The 25,302-nt window shown below is 36.9% G+C and overlaps 1 protein-coding gene across 1 annotated transcript in view; it reads right to left on the reverse strand.

Annotated features, from left to right (window-relative positions):
- The window catches only part of ABCC4 (ATP binding cassette subfamily C member 4), a 280,662-nt gene that overhangs the window by 186,748 nt on the left and 68,612 nt on the right, over positions 1 to 25,302 (reverse strand). The window contains exons 5-10 of the mRNA XM_043990550.1: positions 15,242 to 15,331; positions 10,006 to 10,169; positions 8,316 to 8,441; positions 6,638 to 6,887; positions 5,105 to 5,206; positions 2,346 to 2,435 (exon numbers count right to left, since the gene is read on the reverse strand). Coding sequence (XP_043846485.1) covers positions 2,346 to 2,435; positions 5,105 to 5,206; positions 6,638 to 6,887; positions 8,316 to 8,441; positions 10,006 to 10,169; positions 15,242 to 15,331 — 822 coding nt within the window. The remainder of the gene's footprint in view (positions 1 to 2,345; positions 2,436 to 5,104; positions 5,207 to 6,637; positions 6,888 to 8,315; positions 8,442 to 10,005; positions 10,170 to 15,241; positions 15,332 to 25,302) is intronic.

Raw genomic sequence — 25,302 nt, forward strand, 5'->3', positions numbered from 1 at the left:
CCTGGGCTTCTGCTGGCTCTAATCCACTTATGATGTGGCCATGGCCAAGAATACGGGCCCCAAATGGATAGAGGTTGTGGAAAATTGAGGTGGGGAAGAGGAAAGTCACGAAAGGAAGTAGGCAAGGTCCATGGATGGCACAGGAACTTTGGGGTCAGGGTTATAAGATTTAGAAGGTAAACTCTTAGGGATATTCACCCTGGGCTTGCTTCTCAATCACCTCTTTTCCTAAACAGACCTTGGGTTTCCAAATAAACTCATGTTTCCCTTTCCTTTGTTACCACTTCTGATCAGTCCTTTGTAGATTCAGGGGTTTGGGTAGAAATGTGGAGGTTCAGAGATCAAGAACAATGTGGATCTAGGAGGAAGGAGGAACAGCTTTGAGTAGTTCTGCTCCCCAGATTCCTCCTTTCTACGGATAATGCAATTCCATCTTTCCTTATGATTTCTAATCCACCTAATGAACAGCCATGATTCCAAAGGTCTTATGATGAAACATGCTACTTACCTTCTGAAACAGAGGCACTCTGAGATATGGCCAATGGATGGATGGATAGATAGATGTACAGATAGACAGAAAGATATAGATCTAGAGATCTACATAAAATATTAAACATATTTTGTTGTTCCTGTTGAGTCATTTTAGTAATGTATGACTCCCTGTAACCCCATTTTGGGGTATCCTGGCAAAGATCCTGGAGTGGTTTGCCATTTCCTTCTCCAACTCATTTTAGAGATGAGGAACTAAAGCAAACAGGGTCAAATGACTTGCCCAGGGTCACACAGCTAGCAACCATCTCAGGCCAAATCTGAACTCAGGTCCTCCTTTCTCCAGAGCCAGGACTCTATCACCTAGCTGACCCTAAATATATTTTAAATATGCATAATTTATATATGAAAATGTGTGTATGTGTGTGTATTTGTGTCTGTGTGTCGATGTGTGTCTATGTGTCGATGTGTGTCTATGTGTATATGTATGTAACCAGAGTTTTGTTTTACAATGGGGGGTATGGGAAGGAGAAATTGATAAAAGTAAAATTTAATTTTAAAAAGTTACATCTTTCTGTTTCAAATCCAGGTGGGTGAAGGAAAAAGAAGCATGGGTGCTGAGGAGAAAGTCGAGGGAGTAGTTCCAGGTAACAGTGAGTAGAGAAGGAAAACAAAAGTGAAGGCAACAGGGAAGAGTTTCAGGGACCACAGAGGCTAAGGGATATCATTACCTCAAGACCTATCGATGTACAAATTTTAATTAAATTTTTTTTTCAAGTACATGGCTCTTACTGGGTTAGATTTGTACCTTATGTAAGGAAATTGTAACAGCAGGGGTGTAGTCTTCCAAAAGAAATTCCCTGAGCACTTTTTGTGATAACAAAGACCCAAAAACAAAGTGGAGGATCATCTATTGAGAATTACTAAACAAAATAAGATATATAAATGTAGTGGGCTATTTCTGTACTCTGAGAAATGGTGAACAGTGGTGAACACAGAGAAAGATGAAAAAGAGTCATACTAACTTTTACAAAGTAAAGTAAGCAGAGGTAAGAAAGCACGACAACTGCAACAACATAAATTTAAAGAATATACCACAAAACAATCAAAACTGAATATTGTTAAAGTATAAAGATTATAATAAATTATAAGCATGTCCCCAAAGATACGAAAATATATCTCCCATCCCCATTCCTTTACACAGATATGGGTCTACAGGTGTGGAAAACTGCATAAAATATTCATTTTTTCCATGCGCTGGTTTTGCTGAGTGGAATGAGGATTAATTAATTTTAAAATTATTTATTTTGAAAAAGTTGCTCCTGGAGAGGGGAGGATGAAGGATATAGGAAGATTACAGAATATAAAAACACAAAATATACTTTAAAAAACTTTTTTTAAAATGATAAGCTACCTATAATCTCTTAGCATATTTAACAGAATTTGCAGAATGCCAGAATTTGAAGGTTAGGAGAGACTTCACGGGCCTTCTAGTCCAACTATTACATGAAAGGAACATTGACTATAACATATCATCGATAAGGGGTACTATACCAGCTAGTGAGGGACTCATCCACTGAGGAGGCACATACCACCTTTAGACACCACAATTTTTCCATAAGCTAATTTGGCATCTGTCTTCGTCCAAGTCCTCAATGGGCAAACAGGAGTTTTTTGGGGGTTTTTTTTGTGTTTGTTTTTTTCCTGAGAAGCACTTAGAGATTCAATTTTGGGCTGGGAAAGACCTGCCTTTCAGACATGGCTTACTGAACTTATGGATTTTGGCTCAGGAAACAGCAGCAAAGTAATACAGAAAACAATATTATGACAAGCAGCCACAATACATTAAGACTTACTTTGCCAGATCCCACAGGTCCAACCACAGCCAACAGTTCCCTTGGCCGCACAGTAAAGGAAAGGTTTTGGAGAGTTGGGATTTCCGATGCCTACAAATGAAAGTTGACCAAAATGTAATCAAATAAAAAATCAGTCTGTTTAAGACTTAGAATTATAATTAAAACTTAGAATTTATATATGTATATTTATATATATATATGTAGGTAGGTATGTATGTATTCTATATTTCTATTTATCTAAATCTCTGTATATCTAAAATAAGCCACATTTTTAATAGATATCAATAGATGTTAAATGTCATTAAGTCACAGAGGACAAGTTTTGGGAAACTAAATTAATTTACAAAATATTTCTATGTAAGTTCAGTGAAGGGTCTTAAGCATTAGTGTATTAAAATTCATTCTAAACAAGTCCTCTTCTTTTAATAATTTCCCAAGTGTATCCGGGTTCCCTGAAGGTACAAAATCACCTAACAAATCAAACCCCTTCGAATAAATGGTTCCCTACATAATACTTGCCATGCCTACATGACAGGACTGTTGCCAGGAAAGCTCTTTGTAAAAGTTCCAAAATGGTGGAACCTGATTCCTCTAAAAAAAATTAATAATAACCAGAGAATTATTATTACATTGTTTCTGGTGGGGTTTTTTAGTCTATCTCGACTATCTCCACTAGGTGGCAGCATCAGAACATTTAAAAACTGCACCTCAAATGACTATAAATAATTTTAAATCAATAGATCAGCTTAAATTTTATTTATATGATAATTACGCCCTATAATGTTAAGTACTTTACTTGCCAATAATGGTTGTAGTAAACAAACACCCACAACTGGGCTTCAGTTATTATGATAGAAAATTAGGATTAGTAATGAAAGCAATCTGATAAAGCAGCCTAAATATACAGTAGGAGCATTGGCTCAGGGGTCCAGTGACCTGAGTTAAAATCCCACCGTTGATCATCTACTATATGTGTGACCTCTGGGCCTCGATTTCCTCATCAGTAAAATGAGGGGGCTGGATTAAATATCCTCTAGATTTTATATTCCAAGTATTATGTTCCTGGGCCCCACACTTCAGCTAATGTATATATTTACCAGCAATGTATGTCCATAACAAACAACCAGCTATAAATAACCATTCTGCAATACTGTAAAATGTCTAGAGTTAACATAATACAATCAGCAACTGGCTCCCCCATGTCATTTAGAAAACAATGCTCACTGGTTTCTCAAAATAATGGGAACACATCTGGGGTTCCTAAAACCGTTAATTCTAAGTTTGTATTCTTTTCTAAAATGAATTCATGAATGGGATCAGATGCTAAGTCAACAAAATAGAGGCTAAAGAAAAATCTGATAATTTGTTATGAAGTTCTTAGGAAAAGCTTAAGCCAAATCAATTAAGAATACTATTTTCTTTAGCAATAAGAAAATCAAGGGGCATATTGTGATATGGATAACCTAGCTAAGTATTTTATATAGCTCTGAGGTTCTGAACCTAGAGCCGCTAGTCTTCTTTATAATGGATTCCCTTTATAATCAGATGTATTTATTTTATGCATTTAAAAATGTTACTCTGAAAAGAGGTCCATAGATTTCACCAGACTGGCAGAGGGTCCAAGATAAAGTTAAGAAGTCCTGATTGATCTAACAATCCCACTCACACAGAGCACACTTCAAGAGTTCTGAATTCTTCACATATATTAGTAATTTGAAACCAAAATTCCAGATCATGGCACCTTAAAGAGTTTCAAAACATTATGTGTAAAAATGATGGTCCTGATCTGCCAATAGCACCTTTCATCATCATGTCATTTTTATATATCTATATGTGTTCATGTTGTCACTCTTGGATAGAACATAACCCAACTGAGGGCAGGGATAGTGTTGGTTTCCCCACCACCAAGTGATAAAAGCTATATGCTTGGTAATATTGTGTTTATTTAATAAATACTTGCTTAATTGATTGAATTGGTAGAGACAAATACTACATAATCTGAAATTTAAACTAAGACTCCTGTGTCTTAAAGTGAGCAATACTCAAAATATCAAGACTTATTGGTTATTGGTTGACTCTGTGTAGCATAGATCCTGAGTTGGCAGACCTAGAGTTTCAAATCCTTGACTACCTGTGGGACTTTGGATAAGTCACCTAAACACTACCTTTTTCCTCATCTATAAAATGAGGAAGTTAAACTAGATAATTTCTCAGGTTCTTTCCAGCTCAAAATTGTAGGATACAAAAAATTCAGTAATTCATCATTCACCTACTAGTACTCAATGACGGGCCATCATCTACATGAGTTCTAGAACTCAAAGTTTTGCATTAAGTTTTTCTCCACCTTGTAGTTAGGAAAGCGTGGCTGAATTAAAGTGGTCCTAAAATCGTTTTTCATTCTCCAAAACACTCAGCTCCCAAGGAGCTGGGAAGGAGAGAAGGGACAGAAGGCTGAGAATACATTTCTAAGCAAACAATTTCACACTGTTGAACTTAAACCTATCAAAATGATCAAAACTCAACATGAGGGGGAAGCTAGGTGGCGCAGTGGATAAAGCACTGGCCCTAGATTCAGAAGGACCAGAGTTCAAATCCACTGTCAGATACTTGACACTTACTAGTTGTGTGACCCTGGGCAAGTCACTTAACCCTCATTGCCCTACCCCCCCCCCACATTAAAAAAAAAAAAAAACCTCAACATGAGATTAATCCATATTCTAGTTCCAAAAGTTTCATTTCTGCTTTGTTACCATTATTACCTTATCCCAATAACTGGTAAAGTCTTGAACATGAACAAGAGCTTTTTCATCCGTCAGTGGATGTATGCTGGAGTGGGATATTTCATCAAGTATTAAGAATTTCTAGAGGGAAAGAAAAACAGAGAAATTTCCCCAAAATGTAAAAAAATTTTAAAAGATAAAATATGATTGTACTTCTAGACTAAATCATAGGAAAAAATTCTTTAGAGAATTAACAAATTTCCTGAAATACAGATGTTGCCAGAATCTGGACCACCAGTATTTTATGAATTATATAGCTCTTCAAATGAACACTTACCTTTATGTTCAATTCCTAAAACCTATGCAAAATGAAGTATCTACTTCGCTAATGATAACAGACATTCTCTAAGTGTACTACACGATTGCCAGAAAGTGTATATTTTTTAAAAGGTAATTTATTACTAAGTTTACCTTTCTGGTGTTCTACAGAGAAATCATGTACAGAAGTGTTTCTTTTCTTTCTTTCTTTTTTTTTTTTTTTTTTTTGGTGAGGCAATTGGGGTTAAGTGACTTGCCCAGGGTCACATAGCTAGTAAGTGTTAAGGGTCTGAAGCCGGATTTGAACTCAGGTCCTCCTGACTCCAGGGCCAGTGTTCTATCCACTGCGCCACCTAGCTGCCCCAGAAGTATTTCTTAATATTATTCTGATTTTAAAATATATTAAGGTTTTCGTGAGCATCAGAACATTCCTCCATGTCTAAATATAATCAAAATTTAGAAATCTGTCATAATGTTAGCTTCATATTATGAAAAAATAGTACACCAAAGTTGGCATTTAAAAATTAAAATAAGCATGGTTCTGCAAATTTGTTGTGCTAGAAACACTAACAAGAAATTCAATTTAAATTGCCCCTTATGTGCAAGGCATTATACTAAGCACTTTAGATACTATTAATCATCTTCATTTTGTACATGAAGAAACTGAGGTTCAGAGTGTTTAAGAGAGATTTATATGTATTGAATTAAATTAAATTAAATAATTAAAGTCTACTCAGAAGGGAAACCTTCTCTTCTTGAATATTTTCCCTAAAATCATAGCAAATCAAAATTAGCAAATAAGAAATAGAGTTGGGGAGAGGGTCTGGTTGAAGAAAGGTGATTCAAGAAGTGAGAGTTAACAGCCAAAGAGCAAAGAAGACAGAAAAGCCATAAAATATTGACGAAAGATTTCAAACTTTATAAATGAGCAAAAACACAACTCATTAACCATTATTATGGAGCAACATATTGATTTCTGTAATGGCGATGATACAAAGTCACCAAGAGATTAAAGTCTATACTGTATACTCTGCTTAAGAGTGCAGGAACATGTATGGTTCATCTGAGAAAGATTTCCATTAAAATGCTGAAAATGAAACCAGTTTGTGTACTTAATTGGATAAATTTAATCTATCTAGAAAGCTTGCTTTTGTAAAGTACCTTATTCACAGTGATCATGGATCAGTGAGATTTCATGATGTTTAAAAAGTACATTCCAAATTCAGAAAAGGTAAGACTAATTGATCACTAAACCTTGATTCTTTGTATGCTGATAAGGGCTTCAGACAGTCTCTCGATGGCAGATGGAAAGAATAGGGTAACAGTCAACCTCACTGCCCCATACAGCGTCACGGCAACGAATACGTGACTGGCTGAGATAGGATTTCCAAGGAGCACATAGATGGCAAAAGTTACAAATACAATTATTTTGCTTGCAACAAAGAAGGATGCCAAATTCATCCCTCTGAGGTAGGAGCTCTTAAGAATCTTGGAGATTTCTTTCCTGAAAGAGAGAATAAAAGACAATTCATAAATATAATACTGACTCCATCTTCAAAGACAAAGATATTGCGTCTTTTTGTATGCAGTGATTTATTTGGTGGACTGAACATGAAGGAGGTTAAACAAATAGTTCCTTACTTGTAGAAGATTCCAAGCTAAAACAGATATAGGGAATAGTGAACAAACATTCAGCTTATGCATAAAATCAAATAAATATTCACTTAATGTGTAAGGAAATTTCATGAGAAAATGGGTAAAATTTGGCTGCTTCTTACAATAACTGCAAAAATAGAAATTTCACATGAAAACTGATAAAATAGAAAAACTAAACAATTGATAGGTTTACAATGAAACTGGGTGAGCAGATCATAAAGGAATCAGATTTTGAAGAAATAAAACTTTCTGACAACTAACACTATGATCTACCATTAGAAGCAATGACTTGTCCACCATGGGAAATATTCAAGTAGAAACTATATAACCACAAGGTTAACCAGTAGATTAAAAAGAAAAGAGAAGAAAAAATAGGTAGATTGATAAAAAAAAAGGAAAACTTAGTGAGGGATGAAATAATTGTCTTCGAATATTTAATAGGATGTCATCTGGAAGAAAGATTCCTTTTTTTAACATTTCTCCAAAAGGCACAACTAGAACCAATGAGTAATTTTGGCTCAACACAATTAAAAACTTTCTAACTATGAGAGTTGTATTAAAAAATGGAATAACAAAGTATGGCTTAAAACAGAACTATTTTTGTGTCATGGACTCCTGTGGCAAACGGGAGAATCCTACAGACCCGTTAAAAAATAATGTTTTTAAATGCATAAAATAAAACACATAGGATTACAAAGGAAACCAATCATGTTCAGAAATAAAAGTTATAATACTTTTTTAAAAAATTCACAGATGCTATTTGCAGTGGAAATGTTCAGTCTAGTTCTGATATGGGTTAAAAAACTGGATTACAGAACTTGAGGTCCTTTCAAATCCAGATCTCTACAATTAAGTGTTTCATTTCATTTATGTTAATTAATATAGGTTTAATTAGTATAGGAAAGAGTGTCACCAGTCCAGGATTAACATTTTCCAAGTTGATTTTTCATTCTATATCTACTACTTTGACTACTAAAGGCTGATCATATTACTTATTTTAGTTTTTTAAAATTTAACCACAAAATTACTGTTTTGGAAGATTCAAAGAGACAAGTTCATCCTTTAATTTGGGACCAAAAAAAGATGCAACTGACTTTCAGTTTGAGAGTAGGAGGGTGTCAGGAAGAAGACTAGTTGAAGAATGTAAGGCAACTAACTTCACCCCTTCTACAAAGCTCCTAAAATTAGGTAGAATAGGATGAGTAATTAAAAAGGCATTAAATATGAAAATTCAATCATTTAATAGGATACAATACACACAGCATGCACAGCTTACCTTCTGAGATGAGTAATGAGCTCCGCAAATGACTTTTCCCAGGCATACATTTTTATTATTCTTATGCCCATAATAACTTCATTCATAGTTCTAATTCTGACATCTGTGAAAGCAGCAGTCTGGCTCCTAACATACAGAAAGATGAATTATTCTCCAGAGTACTGACATCAAAGCCTGACTTGCAATACTGTCACCATTCATGGGCAAAGACGATGAATCAAATCCAGAACAAGATCACTCTGTTCATCTCCTAACACAAATGCCAAAGACATCAATGGCTGCCATCTACTGATGATTTAAGGGGAGTCCAGCATAAGCAGATGACCAGACCCAAAGAGAATTCATTAACAGCTTAGAGGAAGATCTAAAACTGAATGCCACATAGACTGGTCCTTGGGCTTGTGCTATTCAGATCTCTAAATGAACACAAAGCTAAGAACAGCTAACACACTGGATGAGAGAATCAGAATCTAAAATGGCCTTGCTAAACTTGAACAAATGATTGACTCTAATAAGTTATCATTATTATAAGGCAAACAGAGATAAATACTTGGATTTGAGCAATTGCACGAATATAAGATGGGGGAAAAGCTGGGGTATATCCAAAGAAGAATCACTATCACTATTGTAAGTACCCAGAGCATATACTGAGGGCCACCAGTTTACATGACACTCCACTAGACACAGAGGAGAATTACCAATAAGCAGAGGACACAATTCCTATCCTCAAGAAGTTAACAATCATATGAAGAACAAAAACAGAGAAAACATTTAACGATGTAAATAGCAGAAACATGACTAAACCTACAACCAATTAGAGCAATTTAGTTCCCATTATTCTAATGTGTACATTATTTCTATATAAAATCATATTTTTCATAAATTGCATTAGAATATATTCTCTTTGATATATAAGATGGTGATCATGAAGTATCTATGAAAACACTTTTATTTTGTTTTTTAAATGCATGTCTCAAGATCTTTTTCACAGTGTAGGAATGGCCTCTGATTTATAGGCAGTCATAAACAACTAAGCTAGGGGCAGTTTACAACATATGCAAAGAATAAATAACATAGGGACTTTTATTTGTTTTGGGGTTTTTGTTTGTTTTTCTGCGGGGCAATGAGGGTTAAGTGACTTGCCCAGGGTCACACAGCTAGTGTCAAGAGTCTGAGGCTTGATTTGAAATCAGGTCCTCCTGAATCCAGGGCCAGTGCTTTATCCACTGCACCACCTAGCTGTCCCCTAGCATAGGGACTTTATTTTATTTGTTTGTTTGTTTTGGTTTGGGGTTTTTTTGCAAGGCAATGAGGGTTAAGTGACTCGCCTAGGGTCACACAGTTAGTAAATGTCAAGTGTCTGGTGCTGGATTTGAACTCAGGTCCTCCAGAATCCAGGGCTGGTGCTTTATCCACTGTGCCACCTAGCTGCCCCAAGCACAAGGACTTCATTTTATTTGTTTGTTTGTTTTGGTTTGTTTTTGTTTTGGTTTTTTTGCAGGGCAATGAGGGTTAAGTGACTCGCCTAGGGTCACACAGTTAGTAAATGTCAAGTGTCTGAGGCCGGATTTGAACTCAGGTCCTCCTGAATCCAGGGCTGGTGCTTTATCCACTGTGCCACCTAGCTGCCCCAAGCAAACTACAAATACTATCATGAATATGTAACTTATGCAATCACTACTGATCTTACCTGAAGGAGGAAAACAGTTTCCCAAAGCAGCTTTGTACAGGCAGAAGGATCAGTAGGACCGCCATTCCTCCAAGGCACGACACCCCTATTTCCATCCAGAGGAGGGCAGTTACTGCTATGGCCTGAATTGGACCAGCCCACAAAAAGTGCAAGAATATTGTCACCTTCACAAAGAAACAAACACACACCAAAAAAAGGGCTGTCAGGATTGAGAAGAACTAGGAATCCAAAGGAGGGAAGAGGTTAATAACAGCAAAGATCAGCCCCTTTCTGCTAATGAGAAGAACTAAACAAAGACCATATAACAAAGTGCTTCAGCGAAGAAAATGGCAAATGATGCTTTGGATCACCCATTTCTAGTAAATAGAGAATATGTGTGCTGTTTTCTGAAACAAGAAAAACCAACCACTCACTTTTTTTAAGATTCTCCCTCTAAGAGCAATTTAGAACTATGTCCAATGGGTTATCAAACTGTGTATACCCTTTGATCCAGCAATATCACTACGAGGTCGGTATCCCAAAGAGATAAAAAGGAGGGAAGGATCTGTTTGTTGATGTCGTTTTTTATTTATCTATTTATTTATTTGCTTATTTATCTATTTTATTTATTTATTTATTTATTCATTCATTCATTCATTTTTATGAATAAAAGTATTTTATTATTTTCCAGTTACATATAAGGATAGTTTTCAACATTTGTTTTCATAGGATTTTTAGTACCAAATTTTTCTCCAACCCTTCCTTCCCTCCGTCCTCCCCAAGAAGGAAAAGTAATATGATATAGTTTATATATGTATAATCACTTTAAACATATTTTTGCATTTGTCATCTTGTGAAAGAAGAATCAGAGCACAAGGGAAAAAAACACAAAAAATAAGGGGAAAAAAACAGCCCAAAAGTAGGAACAGTATGGTTCAATCTGCATTTGTAATCCAAAGTTCTTTTTTCTGGATGTTGAAAACATTTTCTATCATGAGTTCTTTGAAATTGTTTCGGATCGTTGCACTGCTGAGAAGAGCCAGGTCTATCACGGTTGTTCATCACACAATGTTGCTGTTACTGTGTACAATGTTCTCCTAGTTCTGCTCCTTTCAGTCAGCATAAGTTCATGTAAGTCCTTCCAGGTTTCTCTGAACTACTCCTGCTCATTGTTTCTTACAGCACAATAGTATTCCATTACATTCATATACTACAACTTGTTTAGCCATTCCCCAATTAATGGGCATTCCCTCGATTTCCAATTCTTTGCCACCACAAAGAGGGCAGCTATAAATATTTTTGTACATGTGGGTTCTTTTCCCTCTTCTATGATCTCTTTGGGATACAGACCTAGCAGTGGTACCACTGGGTCAAAGGGTATGAACAATCCCATAGCCCTTTGGGCATAGTTCCAAATTGCTCTCCAGAATGGGTGGATCAGTTCAGAGCTCCACCAAAAATGCATTAGTGTTCCAATTTTTCCACAGCTTCTCCAACATTTATTTTCCTTTTTTGTCATATTAGCCAATCTGATAGGTGTGAAGTGGTACCTCAGAGTTGTTTTAATTTGCATTTCTCTAATCAATAGTGATTTAGAGCATTTTTTTCATATGGCAATAGATAGCTTTGATTTCTTCATCAGAAAACTGCCTGTTCATAATGACTTACATTCTTATAAATTTGATTTAGTTCCCAATATATTTTAGAAATAGGGCCTTGGGGCAGCTAGGTGGCACAGGGGTAAAGCACCGGCCCTGGACTCAGGAGTACCTGAGTTCAAATCCGGCCTCAGACACTTGACACTTACTAGCTGTGTGACCATGGGCAAGTCACTTGACCCCTATTGCCCCGCAAAAAAAAAAAAAAAAAGAAAAGAAAAGAAATAGGGCCTTTATCAGAAATACTTGCTGTAAGGATTATTTCCCAGCTTTCTGCCTCCCTTTGAATTTTGGATGCATTACTTCTGTTTGTACAAAAACTTTTTAATTTAATGTAATCAAAGTCTTCCATCTAGCATTTCATAATATTCTCTATTTCTTGGTTAGACATAAATTGTTTTCCTCTCCATAGATCTGAGAGGTAAACTACTCCCTCCTTTACGAATTTATCTATGGTATCACCCTTTATCTTGAACCCTGATTTCAGAAAATTCTGGAGAGGCTTACAAACTGATGCAAAGTGCAGTAAGCAAAACCAAGACGACATTGTACACAGTAAAAGCAATATTGTATTGTGGTCAACTATAAATGGTTTAGGTACTCTCAGCTATACGGTGATCCCAGACAATTCCAAAGAACTCATGATGAAAAATGCTATTCACCTCCTGAGAAAGAACTGATGGAATCTGAACAAAGATCAAAGCATACTATTTTTCATTTTGTTTTTTTCCTTTTTGTATGTGTCCTCTTTAACATGACTAATATGGAAATATGTTTTGCATGATTGTACATGTAAAACCTGTATCAAATTGTTTACCATCTCGGGAAGGGATAAATGAAAGAGGGGGAAATTTTGGAACTCAAATTTCTTAATGTTAAAAATTGTCTTTACATGTAATTGGGAAAAATATCCTTTAAATAAATAAATAAAATTTCCCTCCTACCTCAAAGTACTACAAAATTATTCATATTCCCTTTTTGAGTGAAAAACATTTTGAACAAAGGATAACAACAACAACAAGAACATTTTATAGCACTTTAAGATGTACAATGCACTTTACATATAATATTTCATTTGAGTCTCACAGCAAACCTTTCAGGTCCATTTTACCTCAGATAAGGAAATTGAAACTGTCATTAAGTAATTTGCCAAGTCATAACTCTTTTTTTAATAGTAGTGGAGAAAATATCTTATTTATTCTACAGAAAATAAGCCCATTACCTTTAAAGATATTCGCTATAAAAACTTAACATAGATTGTGTTGTCTAAACTTTGTGAAGATGGCAGAGGAGAGGCAAGTGAGCTCTCGAACTCACAACACCATCGCTACAAAAAAACCTCCAAATAATATCATAGGACAATTCCTGGAGCAGCAAAACCCAGAGAAGAATGTGCTGAGAACATTTTCTAACCAAAGACGACTTAGAAGGTCTGAAGGAGGGGGCTGCTGTGTTGAGGCAGGAGTACAGCCCAATCCCACAGTCATGCTGACACAGATCCAGTCTCAGGAAGGCTGAGTCAGGGAAGGAGACCCCCCAGAGCCTCTGAATCAGCTGCATTGCCAGTGTCATCTGGAAGTTAGCTCACAGTCTGGTGAGAGGGCTGAGCCCATGGCAGGGGGGAGATTACAGGGGTCTCTGCTGGTGCTGAGGCAGAACTTGGGTTTTTCATCACTGCTGGGAACCAGGAAGTAGGCTTGAGTAGAAATGGCCCAGGTTGGGGAAGGGCACAGGCTCATCAGAGCTAACAACCACAGCACAAAAAGTTTTTTTGTCTGGTTGATTAGCAAGTTGGTCTGGGGTTATCTATGGACCAGGAAACAGGCCAGGTAAGTGAAGAACCTCCCTCTCCTTAAATCATACCACCTGGGACCACCTGAAGCTTGAGAAAGTACTTCCTGGAAGCAGTGCCCCGCTTTAAGGCGCTAAAAGTCAAATAAAAGACAGGCAAGATGAGCAGACAGAGAAAGGTGAGGACCATAGAAAGTTTATTTAGTGACAAGGAAGATCAAGGTGCATCCTCAGAAGAGGATAGCAACGTCAGGGCTCCTAAATCCAAAGCCTCCAAGAAAAATATGAATTGGTCTCAGGCCATAGAGGCACTCAAAAAGGACTTTGAAGATAAAGTCAGAGAGGAAGAGGAAAAAATGGAAAGAGAAATGACAAAGATGCAGGAAAGACATGAGAAAAGACTCAACAGCCTGAAAAGCCTAATGGAAAAGCTCTCTGAAAGAAATAATTGCCTAAGAATTAGGATTGAACAAATGGAAGCTAGTGACTTTATGAGAAACCAAAACACAATAAAGCAAATCCAAATGAATAAAATAAAAACAGAGGGCAATGTGAAATATCTTCTTGGAAAAACTGCTGACCTGGAAAATAGATCCAGGAGACATAATTTGAAAATTATTGGACTACTTGAAAACCATGATCAAGGAAAGAGCTTAGACATCATCTTCCAAGAAACTGTCAGGGAAAATTGCCCTCATACTCTAGAAGCAGAAGATAAAATAGAAATTGAAAGAATCCACCAATCAACTCCTGAAAGAGATCCCAAAAGGAAAACTCCCAGGAATATTATAGCCAAATTCCAGAGCCCCCAGGTCAAGGAGAAAATATTACAAGCTGCCAAAAAGAAAGAATTCAAGTACTGTGGAGCCAGAGTCAGGACAGCACAAGATCCAGCAGCTTCTACATTAAAGGATCATAGGGCATGGAATATGATATTCCAGAAGACAAAGGAATTGGGATTACAACCAAGAATCATGTATCAAGGAAAACTGAGCATAATCTTTCTGAGGAAAAATGGGACTTCATTGAAAAAGAAGATTTTCAGGTATTCGTGATGAAAAGACCTGAATTGAATGGAAAATTTGACTTTCAAATACAAGACCCTAGAGAACCATAAAAAGGTAAACAGGAAAAAGAAATTAAGAGGGATGGTAAAAGGTTAAACTGTTTACATTCCGACATGGGAATATGATATGTCTAACTCTTAAGAACCTTCTCAGTATTAGGGCAGATGACAGAAATAAATTTAGACAGACAGCACAGGTGGGAATTGATTATGAAGGAATGATATCTACAAAGTATTTATTTCTTTGTTTGTCTTTTTTTTTGTGGGGCAGTCAGGATGGGATGGCATGCCCAGCATGGCATGAGCAGCAAAACCTGTCCTTCATTGCTGTCTCTGCCACTAATTAACTATGTAACCTTGGGGAAATTACTTCATGTCTCCAGATCTCAATTTCTTCATCTGTAAAATGAGGAGCTAGGACTAAGTGATCCTTTCTAGTTCTCAACACTCTCTGGAAATTAATTATAGGAAAATCATACATTAATTCCTTTATCACCGGTTATGGTAACAAACATGAGACTGAGGGGTTTGAGGTTATTTTTAAAGAAAAAGGTATTATCTATTTCCACTTGATCATAGCATCACTTGATGGGTACCACTGGTATATATGGACAAGCAGGAAAAAAAATTATGTCACTAAAAAAATGCTACAAATAAAATTTAATTAACTAAAACATAACAATTGAGGGGGAAAGGAACAAATGGTATTTGCAATTCATCAGCATGGTAATTATTTTTTTACCTGATCGAACTTGTTCACATCATTGGATAGAAGATTCACTATTTGACCAGTAGTTGTCTTTCCCATGGCAGCATTGCTAAGACGAAGAGCCTGGCATAGGAAGAAAGGGCAGAAAGAATATCACTGAATTGAAATGGTGCCAATACTCTGGTTACACTTCTAGCACAAAAAAGAAAAATGACTATGCTTACAATTGTGGGTTTCTTTTACCTCCTCTACAAAAAAGAAAAAGTGACCCATTTCAGAAAGGAAAATTTGGTGATAGAATTAAAACAAGCTCACTTTAGACTGGTAATTGCATACAATAGATTTGTTGTTTTTGTTGTTGTTGTTCCAGACCTTTGATTTCATCAGTGTGGAAGGTTCCTTAACTAAAGAATAGCTACATCTTATAGACTTAAGGGAACTACTGTGATCACATGGGCATATGTGTCAGCAGGACTTGAGACCAGGTCAGAGAATCAGATCTAGAGCTAGAAGGGACCTCAGGGGCCAAGGCCATCTCAAGTCCAATCCCTCTCAATTTACAAATGAGGAAAATAAAGCACATGGTAGTTAAGTGACTCACCCAAGGTCACAAGGGTAGGATTTTCAACCTACCCAAGTTCATAAAGTCAGAATGTGAACCCAGATCCTCTGACTCCAAAGACAGTGCCCTTTCTCAACACATCATGCTACCTGGGCCAATTTCATTATACCTCATTGCTTCTCAAAACCACTATGGAGGTTGATGTGGCTCTCTAAATGTGTTCTCTTATTCAATGTGGGATCAAATGCCCCACCCCTCCACCAAAATGCTGGAAAAATTAAACTAAATCTGAGTTACACACAGAAATTTATTATCTGTGTAATCTTAAAGCAAAGTTTTCTCTCTTTGCCTTAGTTTCCTGATCTGTAAAGAGGAAAATAATAATGGTACCCATCCCCTTGTTGTGAGGATCAAATGATATAATTATTGTGATGTGTTTAACACTATGACTGGCACATGAGAAGCACTATTTAAATGTCGACTGTTGTTATTATTATTTCTTTAATTGGATGTAATTGTTTCATATTTGATAACTATACCTTTAAAATTCCAAAGGTGATCAAATGAATGGAAAAAGTAAAAGAAAAGCCTACTACAAACATAGTGGTTTCCTTAATTATGTATATATTATTTTCAATTCCAGTATTTATAATTTAAAAAATTTTTCTTTAACTCAAGAACTACCAGCATGTGTATACTTATATAGTCAAAAATAATTCTGAATGCAAAGAATAAGTATACATACCAATATTTAACTGAATGAAAATTGAGCTCACTTGATTCAATTTAACAAACAATTAGCACTTACCACATGAGAGGTACTACCATGTGCCAACACCCAATTCCCTCTGCCTCACAAATGTAACTAAAATTAGAAATCCTGGATTCTAGTCAAGGTTCTACATTTTGTTATACAATTCAGTATATTTTGCTAGGTCTCAGTGCCCTTGTCTGTCAAGTGGAAATGGAGATAACATAGTCTATCAACTTTTTAGCTTGTTTAAAGAGTCAAATGAGAATAATAGACATGTCACAAAAACTCTGCATTTACAAAGTCAAAACATTATTATCAACACTTTAATGGGGACATGCTGAAGTATGGAAGGTTGAATGACGTGCTCAGGATCATGGGTAATAAGTAGCTGAACAAGGGATCAAACACCAAGTTCTCCTACTCTGCTACACTTCGTTGGCTCCCTAAGGATTAAACATTTTAAGACAGATCCATGGCCCTGAAGACCCAATCATCTCTATTTGTAATTCACATTTTTTGGTTACTACAGATACTTCTGGCTTTATTCAAAACTGTAAGCTTCTGGTGCCTTTGCTCTGTAAACAGATACATAATAATTCATGGAAAAATAGCCTGAAGTTAGCACGGGGATTAAAAAATCAGAAAAAAAAATATTACTTGGACCAGTCAACATCTAGAAAACCCATCCAATGTAAAAAAAGCTTAAAGAAGCATTATCAATCATAATTTTCACCATCATCATCACTGACATAGCCCTTAAGGTTTTAATTTGATACTCAAAAAATGCTATGAGGTAAATATGTATTACATTCATTTTATAAGAAAGGGAACTGAGGATCAGGGAGGTCCGTGGTCCCAAAACTAGTTAAGTGAAAAGAGACAGAATTTTATTCCAGATCTTTCCTGATTCTAAATCTAGCTTTCTTTCCACTATGCCAAGCTATAGCATGTTATCTAAAGTACACTAATAAAACAAAAACTAGATAAAGAAATATATCCATTAAATATGGTAGGAATTAGATAGTCCCTCCATCATTATAGCAATTTCTCTTGAGGTCCTTTTTGCTTACTTAACATAATAAAGCAAACCTCTTTACAAACAACACTTTACAAATTTGACCTATAATCTAAAGTCTTGTCTAATTTCTTGAGTTTCCGACAGTTCCTGCCTTCAAAATAGGGTATATATAAGAATGCCATGGAAGCACAGAGAAATTATTATTTTTGGTTGAAGGGATAAAAGGAAGATTCCATATTTAATCCCTTAAGCTATCACATGGCAATTATGACTCATCAATAACAACTAGACCATCGATTTCAAAAACAAAAAAAACACACAGCTCCCCTCCACTAAGCAGACTATATGTAAGTAAGATGGAGAGACAACAGCAGGATACTGTGAAGTAACTGCCAAAGAACAGAGTAAAGCAAAGTGACCACAAAAACATTAGGAGAAGAAATTACTTTTTAATAACATGTTAAAGAAAAGCCTCTAGGCACAGTCCCAAGTTACTGGGAATCAGCAGACACCTATTCGGTAGGGCCATCCGCTGATAGAAGGTGTTTTCCTAATCAAAGAGTAAGCTTTCACACAAAATTGTAAGTCTTTTTGGTCACACACACATTTAATACCATTAGTCATGCCATATTAGTGTAAGGGCCAACTAGTCCCAACCCTTTCATCTTTTTTTTTTTTATGTGCTATTTTATTTTATTATTTTGGTGAGGCAATTGGGGTTAAGTGACCTGCCCAGGGTCACACAGCTAGTAAGTGTCTGAGGTCGGATTTGAACTCAGGTACTCCTGAATCCAGGGCCAATGCTTATCCACTGCGCCATCTAGCTGCCCCCCTTTCATCTTAAAGATGAAAAAAACAGGCCCAATGAGATAAGGTAAGATATGAAAACAAACCCCTGACTCAAAAGTTGTTATGTCATTTGACCTGCATAATGCCCCTATAAAACTGTTATTAAATGTAGCATATGTATATACATATATATGTATTTATATTACATGTATGTTGTATATATCAAATGATAGTCTATCTTACGTATCAGGAAACTGAAGCTCAGAAATGATAAATGACTTCTCAATTTTCACATAGCTATTAAGAGACAGATCTGAACCCTTTGTCTCTCGGTTCATAATTTAACATTTTCTTGATGACTGAGGGATATTACGAATTTCAGTTTGTAAGCCAGTGATGTCCTTAAGGTGAGTCAACCAACACAGTTATTAAACATCTGTTGTTTTTTGCCCTTCATTCTGGAAGAGGACCGTGACATCAGGGTAATATCATGACTTGAGGTAAACTAGATTTAAGTTAGGGAGGGCTATTCAAGGTTGTCAGCTTCACTTTTTCTTTCAGAAAGAGCCATCTGGGTCCAGCAGCAAGATATACATCAGGATGAACAGAGATGGCTTGGGATGTGTTTTTTTAAGGGAATTGGGGTTAAGTTATTTGCCCAGGGTCTCACAGCTATTAAGTGTCTGAAGTGAGATTTGAACTCAGATCCTCCCAACTTCAGGGTGAGTGCTCTATCCACTGTGCACCCAGCTGCCCTTTAAGCACCTACTAAGTACCAGGAAACTGCACTGATCATTGGAGATCTCTCTGTCTCTGTGCATATCTACATATAAATATAAACATATCCATAAAAATATAACAAGTAAATTTCTATAAATTAAATATATAAAATATATCTACATACATATACACTAAAATTTACACATATATGTATACACACAGCACATAGGATTAATTGGGGGTAGTCTAAGAGGGAAAGGCACTAAGGTTAAGGAAGACTAAGAAAGGCTTCCTGCAGAAGGTAACTTAAGGTATATTAAGATATTCAGCGGGGCAGCTAGGTGGCGCAGTGGATAGAGCACCGGCCCTGCAGTCAGGAGTACCTGAGTTCAAATTCGGCCTCAGACACTTAACACTTACTAGCTGTGTGACCCTGGGCAAGTCACTTAACCCTCATTGCCTCACTAAAAAAAAAAAAGATACTCAGCCAGTTTACTGCTATGCTAAATAAGCCTAAACTGCTAATTTCTTTAGTCTTATTTCTATTTTTCCTTGATGTCATGGTATCCATGGCTACCAGGTAATCTGCAGATAAAGTAAAATGTTATTTTATCTAAGGCAGAAAATTATCCTTAAAATGTTTCTGGCTGATGGTACTGCCACACCTAGTTTCAAAACAATCAGCCACTTAATCTATAGCAATTAGTCAATGTTTGTGAAAGGAAGGTCCTCAGATTATCCAATTTCCCCTTCCTCCCCTTTCTACTTCATTGAACATTCTGGGTAATTATTTCACAAAGTCAGTCAAACTGGTTTCTATAGTTCTTGGGAGATGAATCAGATTAAAAAAGTAAGGCTACCAGTGTCAGCCCCAAACAGAATAAAAATCCCTAGGGTAAACAAATGATAGAATAAAGGAAAGAAAAGACAGGAGTAGTAAAAACTAGCTTCCAAGGGGAAGAAATGAGAAGTTTCAGGGAGATAATTCAACAACATTATGTTCCACATACACACACATATGTATGTATGCATGCATTAAGCATGTCTCTAGTATGTGTGTGTGTGTGTGTGTGTGTGTGTGTGTGTGTGTGTGTATACCAGGCGCTATGCTAAGTATTATGGATACAGGAAAAAAAGTCCGTCCCAACAATCTACAAAATGGGACAGGACATTGGGAATTGTCATTGTTGTTTGTCCTTGGTTCTGGAAGAGGACCATGACACTGGGGTAATGTCATGACTTGCACTGAATTGGTTGTGCAGGGTCACCAACCTTACTCTCTTCTCCAGAGCCATCTGGGTCCAGTGACAAGATATCTATCAGGATGACTGGAGATGGCCCCAGATATTTAAGGCAATTGGGGTTAAGTGATTTGCCCAGGTTCACCATGAAAGTAAATGTCTGAGGTGAGATTTGAACTCAGGTCCTCTTGACCCTAGGGTCAGTGCTCTATTCACTGCACCACCAAGCTGCCCCTACAGTTGAAATACCAATACAAGGAATGAACTTTTGCATATTGTCAGGGAGTAAAGGAGAAATTCTGACCAAAAAATGCTTTAGGAAAATTTGAGGGAGTAATTACTTTCAGTTAATGGGATCAGGAAAAGCAACATGGAGGAGATGACATCTGAAATACAAATGAATGAATGGATGGATGGAGGAAGGAAGGAAGGAAGGAAGGAAGGAAGGAAGGAAGGAAGGAAGGAAGGAAGGAAGGAAGGAAGGAAGGAAGGAAGGAAAAGCTATGTGCCTAATACCAGGGCAATACAAAGATAAAACAAAAACCAATCCCAGTCCTCAAGGAGTTTAAATTCTGTAGAGGGAGATAGTATTTGTGGGTGTGGGTGTGTATACATATGTGTATATGTATATATGTATATGCATATGTACATGGGGGAGTGAGTGAGTGAGAGTGAGAGAGACAGAGAGAAGGATTATGTCTAATTAGACCACAAGTTCTTTGAGGACATGAATGATTTCTTTCGTGATTTTGGTAATCAATAGTTATTTTTGTTGTTCAGGCATTTAGTCATGGCTGACTCTTCCTGACCCCATGTACCATATCATACCAATAATATCCATGGGGGTTTCTTGGCAAAGATAATGGTAGTTTGCCATTTTGTTTTCCAGTGGATTAAGGCAAACAGAGGTTAAGTGACCCGTCTGGGATCAAACAGTAATAAGTATTGTGAGATTAAAATTGGATATTAGATCATAAATCTCCCCTACTTAACCTTTCCCTTAATTTATCTCCCAGACTAGTAAATGGAAGAAGCTTCTGGTTTATTGTATGGTAGTCACAAGGTGATATTGATTAGAAGGATAGGAAAGTAGAAACACAATACAAATCATCTTAAGTCTAAGCTTAGTCTATATTCCATATAAAACTCACCAAAAGTCGAAGGCCACCTTTTGGGAGAGAGAGACCGTCTGTGCAGCACAGTCAGGAGACCAGCAGAGCAGGAAAAAACTCCCACTTCCGTTCTCTCCTTGCCTTTTAAGCTTGCACCCCGGAAGTGGAGTGCTAGCAGGCAGTCTGACATGCGCAGCAGGCGGACTGGCGTGCGTAACTCATGCCGTTGGTCTCCTCCCCGAAAAGGGTGGTCCTAAAAAAAAACTGGCATCTCTCCATTATCTAACCGACTGTTAAAACTTTTTACCACATTCCCCCCTTTTGTTCCTCAAGAAACAAAATACTTCCTTGACGGAACAGTAAAAAGAATATAATAACTATTGCTAACTAATAATATGTGAACAACAATATAGAAAAGGAAGAGAGGAAAGTTTTGTCCAGAGGGGCGATTTTTTTTGTCCTCATGAACCGACGCTTTGACATTAGTCTTGCAAAGGGAGAACCTCTGCAGAGAGTACATGTTACAGATAGTGTATATTATAACAGAAAGGAGATAGTAAAAACTAACAAAACATATAAAGTCTCTGAGTTCTCTTGTCTTCTTGAAGTGGTAAGATGTCATCAGGAGGAAACTGGATTTTGGATTCTGGTCTGGATTCTGGTCTGGAAAAACTGGATTCTGGACTCTGGTCTGGAAAGCTGGATTCTCTTCTTTAACTGTTTGAATTGCTGTATTTTTACTAAACCTTAGCATAGCATTGTCAATGATCAAATTAATAAATTCCATTACATTCCCTCCTTTATATCCTTAGACTTCTAATAGAGGGTTGAGGTAGTTATGCAATCTGTAACACTTTTTACCATCATGTGTCTGGATCAAAGCCAAATTTAGTATGTGTTCATGACACCTGAAAATGTTATGGAAAGGTTATCATACCATATCTCATGGTTCTGAGACAGCCAGTGTTTGTGCTAGGCCACAGGTGAGTTCAACTGAGTGAGATAAAAAGATAAATAAGTTCAGTTAAATTAGGAGGGAGAGAGGATGAATACTGGACTGTGCCTAGTAATTGTGCTCTACATAGTCACCATCATAAGCAAACCATGGACTTACGTATACCTGTCTCTCCTTTTGTTGCACATATATTCTCTCCAGGGCCTGCATCAGAGTTCACAGCAAGTTAGTCTCTGAAATGATAAGTTTCCATACTTCCAAAATCTCATATTAATTTCACCAAAGACAGTATGATGGTAAAAATGCGTGCTATGCTGCATAACTGAGAAAATATTAGTGATATATACAATAATTCCAAACCATACCCAGAGTATAATGACATATACATAATAAACGAATATAAATAGCTGATTATATTAGACATTGTTACATAATCTTCTTTTAGACATTATTACATAATCTTTTAGCAAGTAGACCACATCATCTTATACATGAATTCTCTAGTATAAGCAGATACTTAAAGTGGTGATTAATTCATCAAAAAGAAATAAGACTTCAATTAGCAAGATTCAATATTCAACGTTTTCAGTGAGGTATCAAGCAATAGGGTTCAATAACCCTCTTTCAAAAAGAAAGAGTAAAAAAAAAAGAATTCTGGTAGCTTCTGAGGCCCAATGGCCTCACCCACAGCATATACTTAAAATGTCTTTGAAAAGTCACTTAGTTTAGTTTTAAAGAAAAGCAAAAGAAACAAAAGTCAAAAAACAAAGCAAAACCAAAAACCAAAAATAAAAAGCAAACGATTTGCTAAGCACACTTTTGTGCTCTTAAAGAACTTAAAGGTGTGGTGAATTCCAGGTCTTTTCAGTGCCTTTCAAAAGTCAAAACAAAACAAAACAAAAAAAAGGTTTAGAAAAAAAATAGGTATAGGGTAGGGAAAGGGTGGGAGAAATTGAGGTGGGCCAGAAAACTAGGCCATATGCTTCAGTGCTTTTGCCTGTAGAAGGAAATGCTTGTTAAATTTTAAGGTATTTAAGCTGCTAGAGTTTGGGGTATGCCACATTGTTTTAACTGGTTCCCCAATTCTCTGCATGCCAAAGTGGCAGGGGTTTCTGAATTGTCATTGATCTTTCTAATGCTGTCATAATGTTCTTTATGGTAGAAAATGTGGAGTTCTCTAGCATCAGTTTTGTCTGTGCCACTGATTTTCAATAAAGGCTGATTTAACTGATGAACTACCACATTCAGCTGATGCTACTTAGCAAATGCTACAATTGTATCATTTCCTCCCCACTTTCCAAATTTCTTTAATTCGTCAACATATTCCTGAAAAGGGGAGTCATTTACTCTAAAAGACTCAAACTCTTGTCTATGGTTAATCATATAAGAAGCAGCTTCTTGTCTATGTCTGAGATGATTTCTACAGTGACCTTCTAGCTGGTCTTCTAAAGCCCTAAAAAGGCAATTTCCATCTCCTGATACTTTACGAAGACTGAGTCCCAAAGCATTTAACTGATCAGTGGGATTATCAAATGGGAACTGCCTATTTCCTCTGGACTCTCTTTGCTCTTTAACAGTTCCTATCGTTAGGGTTTTTAGCTCTTTAGCGTCTACCTCAGGTCTATCTGAAATCTCTTCACCTATGAATGGTGCAGGCTTTACATGAGAGCAATGAATCCATGAGTCTTTTTCACCAATTTTAATGGCAGTAGGAGTTGTCAATAATACCTGAAAAGGTCCTTCCCAGGCAGGTTGGGTTCCACTGGTTCTCTGAAAATTCTTTACATATATTTTATCTCCTGGGTTGAGGCTGTGCAATGAAAAGTCTAATGGGCCTGCCTGGACCACAGCTCCTGCCTCATGGAGTTCACATAGCCTGGTTTGTAATTCCTGTATATAGGAGGCAACAGAAGTATCACCTCCCACCAGTGATATATAAACTGGGGTAAAAGTTTTAGCTTGGATAGGAAGGTGACCAAAAAGCATTTCATAAGGAGATATATGAAGTTCTCCTCTTGGTCTACTGCGTAGATAGAATAATGCCAATGGTAGAACATCAGGCCATTTCAAATGGGTTTCAGTACATAATTTGTCAATCATACTCTTAAGCTCTTTATTCATATGTTCAACTTGGCCTGAACTTTGTGGATGGTAGGGCGTGTGGAATTTTGGAGTCACTCCCAAGAAAGAGTAGATTTGGGATAAAATCGAATCAGTGAAAAGTGTGCCTTTGTCAGAATCGATGCGGGCTGGTGGGCCAAAACGAGGTACTGTCTCTTTAAGAAGAATTTTGGCAACAAAAGCAGCTGTGGCTCGGGGGCTGGGAAAGGCCTCCACCCACCGAGTGAGCTGATCAACTATAACAAGACAAAATTTATAATGTCCTGCTTTTGGCATAGTAATATAATCAATTTGTAAGCGCTCAAAAGGTGTATATGCTAGAGGACGCCCTCCATAAGCTTTGGCCTTAAAAGCATACTGATTATAAGATTGACATGTGGAGCAGCCCGAGCAGATTCGAGATGCTGTATTAGTCACACCTGGTGCTATCCAGGTTCTCTTAATAGAGTCTACAATGCCTTGTGTACCAAAATGGCCTTTTCTGTGAACAGAGAGGCATACCTGGTGGTAGAATTTCCGGGGAAGAAGTGGCTTACCTTCCGGAGACACCTAGATGCCATTGATCTGTTTCGCCTTAAATTTCTTTTTCCACTTTTCTACTTCAGAATCATCATAGGTTAGGTTGGAAGGAATATCCTCAGAAGGTGAAAGGTTAAATACATGTTCAGGAGCTTCTAATGCAGCAAGCTTGGCTGCAGAATCAGCTTGTGCATTTCCCTTTGAAACAGGATCACTATTCCCTGTGTGGGCAGGGAAATGTACAATGGCTAGGGAAGAAGGCAGTTTCAGGGCATCTAAGAGGTCCTTGATAAGGTCCCCATT

This window comes from Dromiciops gliroides, chromosome 3 (assembly GCF_019393635.1).
Source record: "Dromiciops gliroides isolate mDroGli1 chromosome 3, mDroGli1.pri, whole genome shotgun sequence".
Lineage (NCBI taxonomy): Eukaryota > Metazoa > Chordata > Mammalia > Microbiotheria > Microbiotheriidae > Dromiciops > Dromiciops gliroides.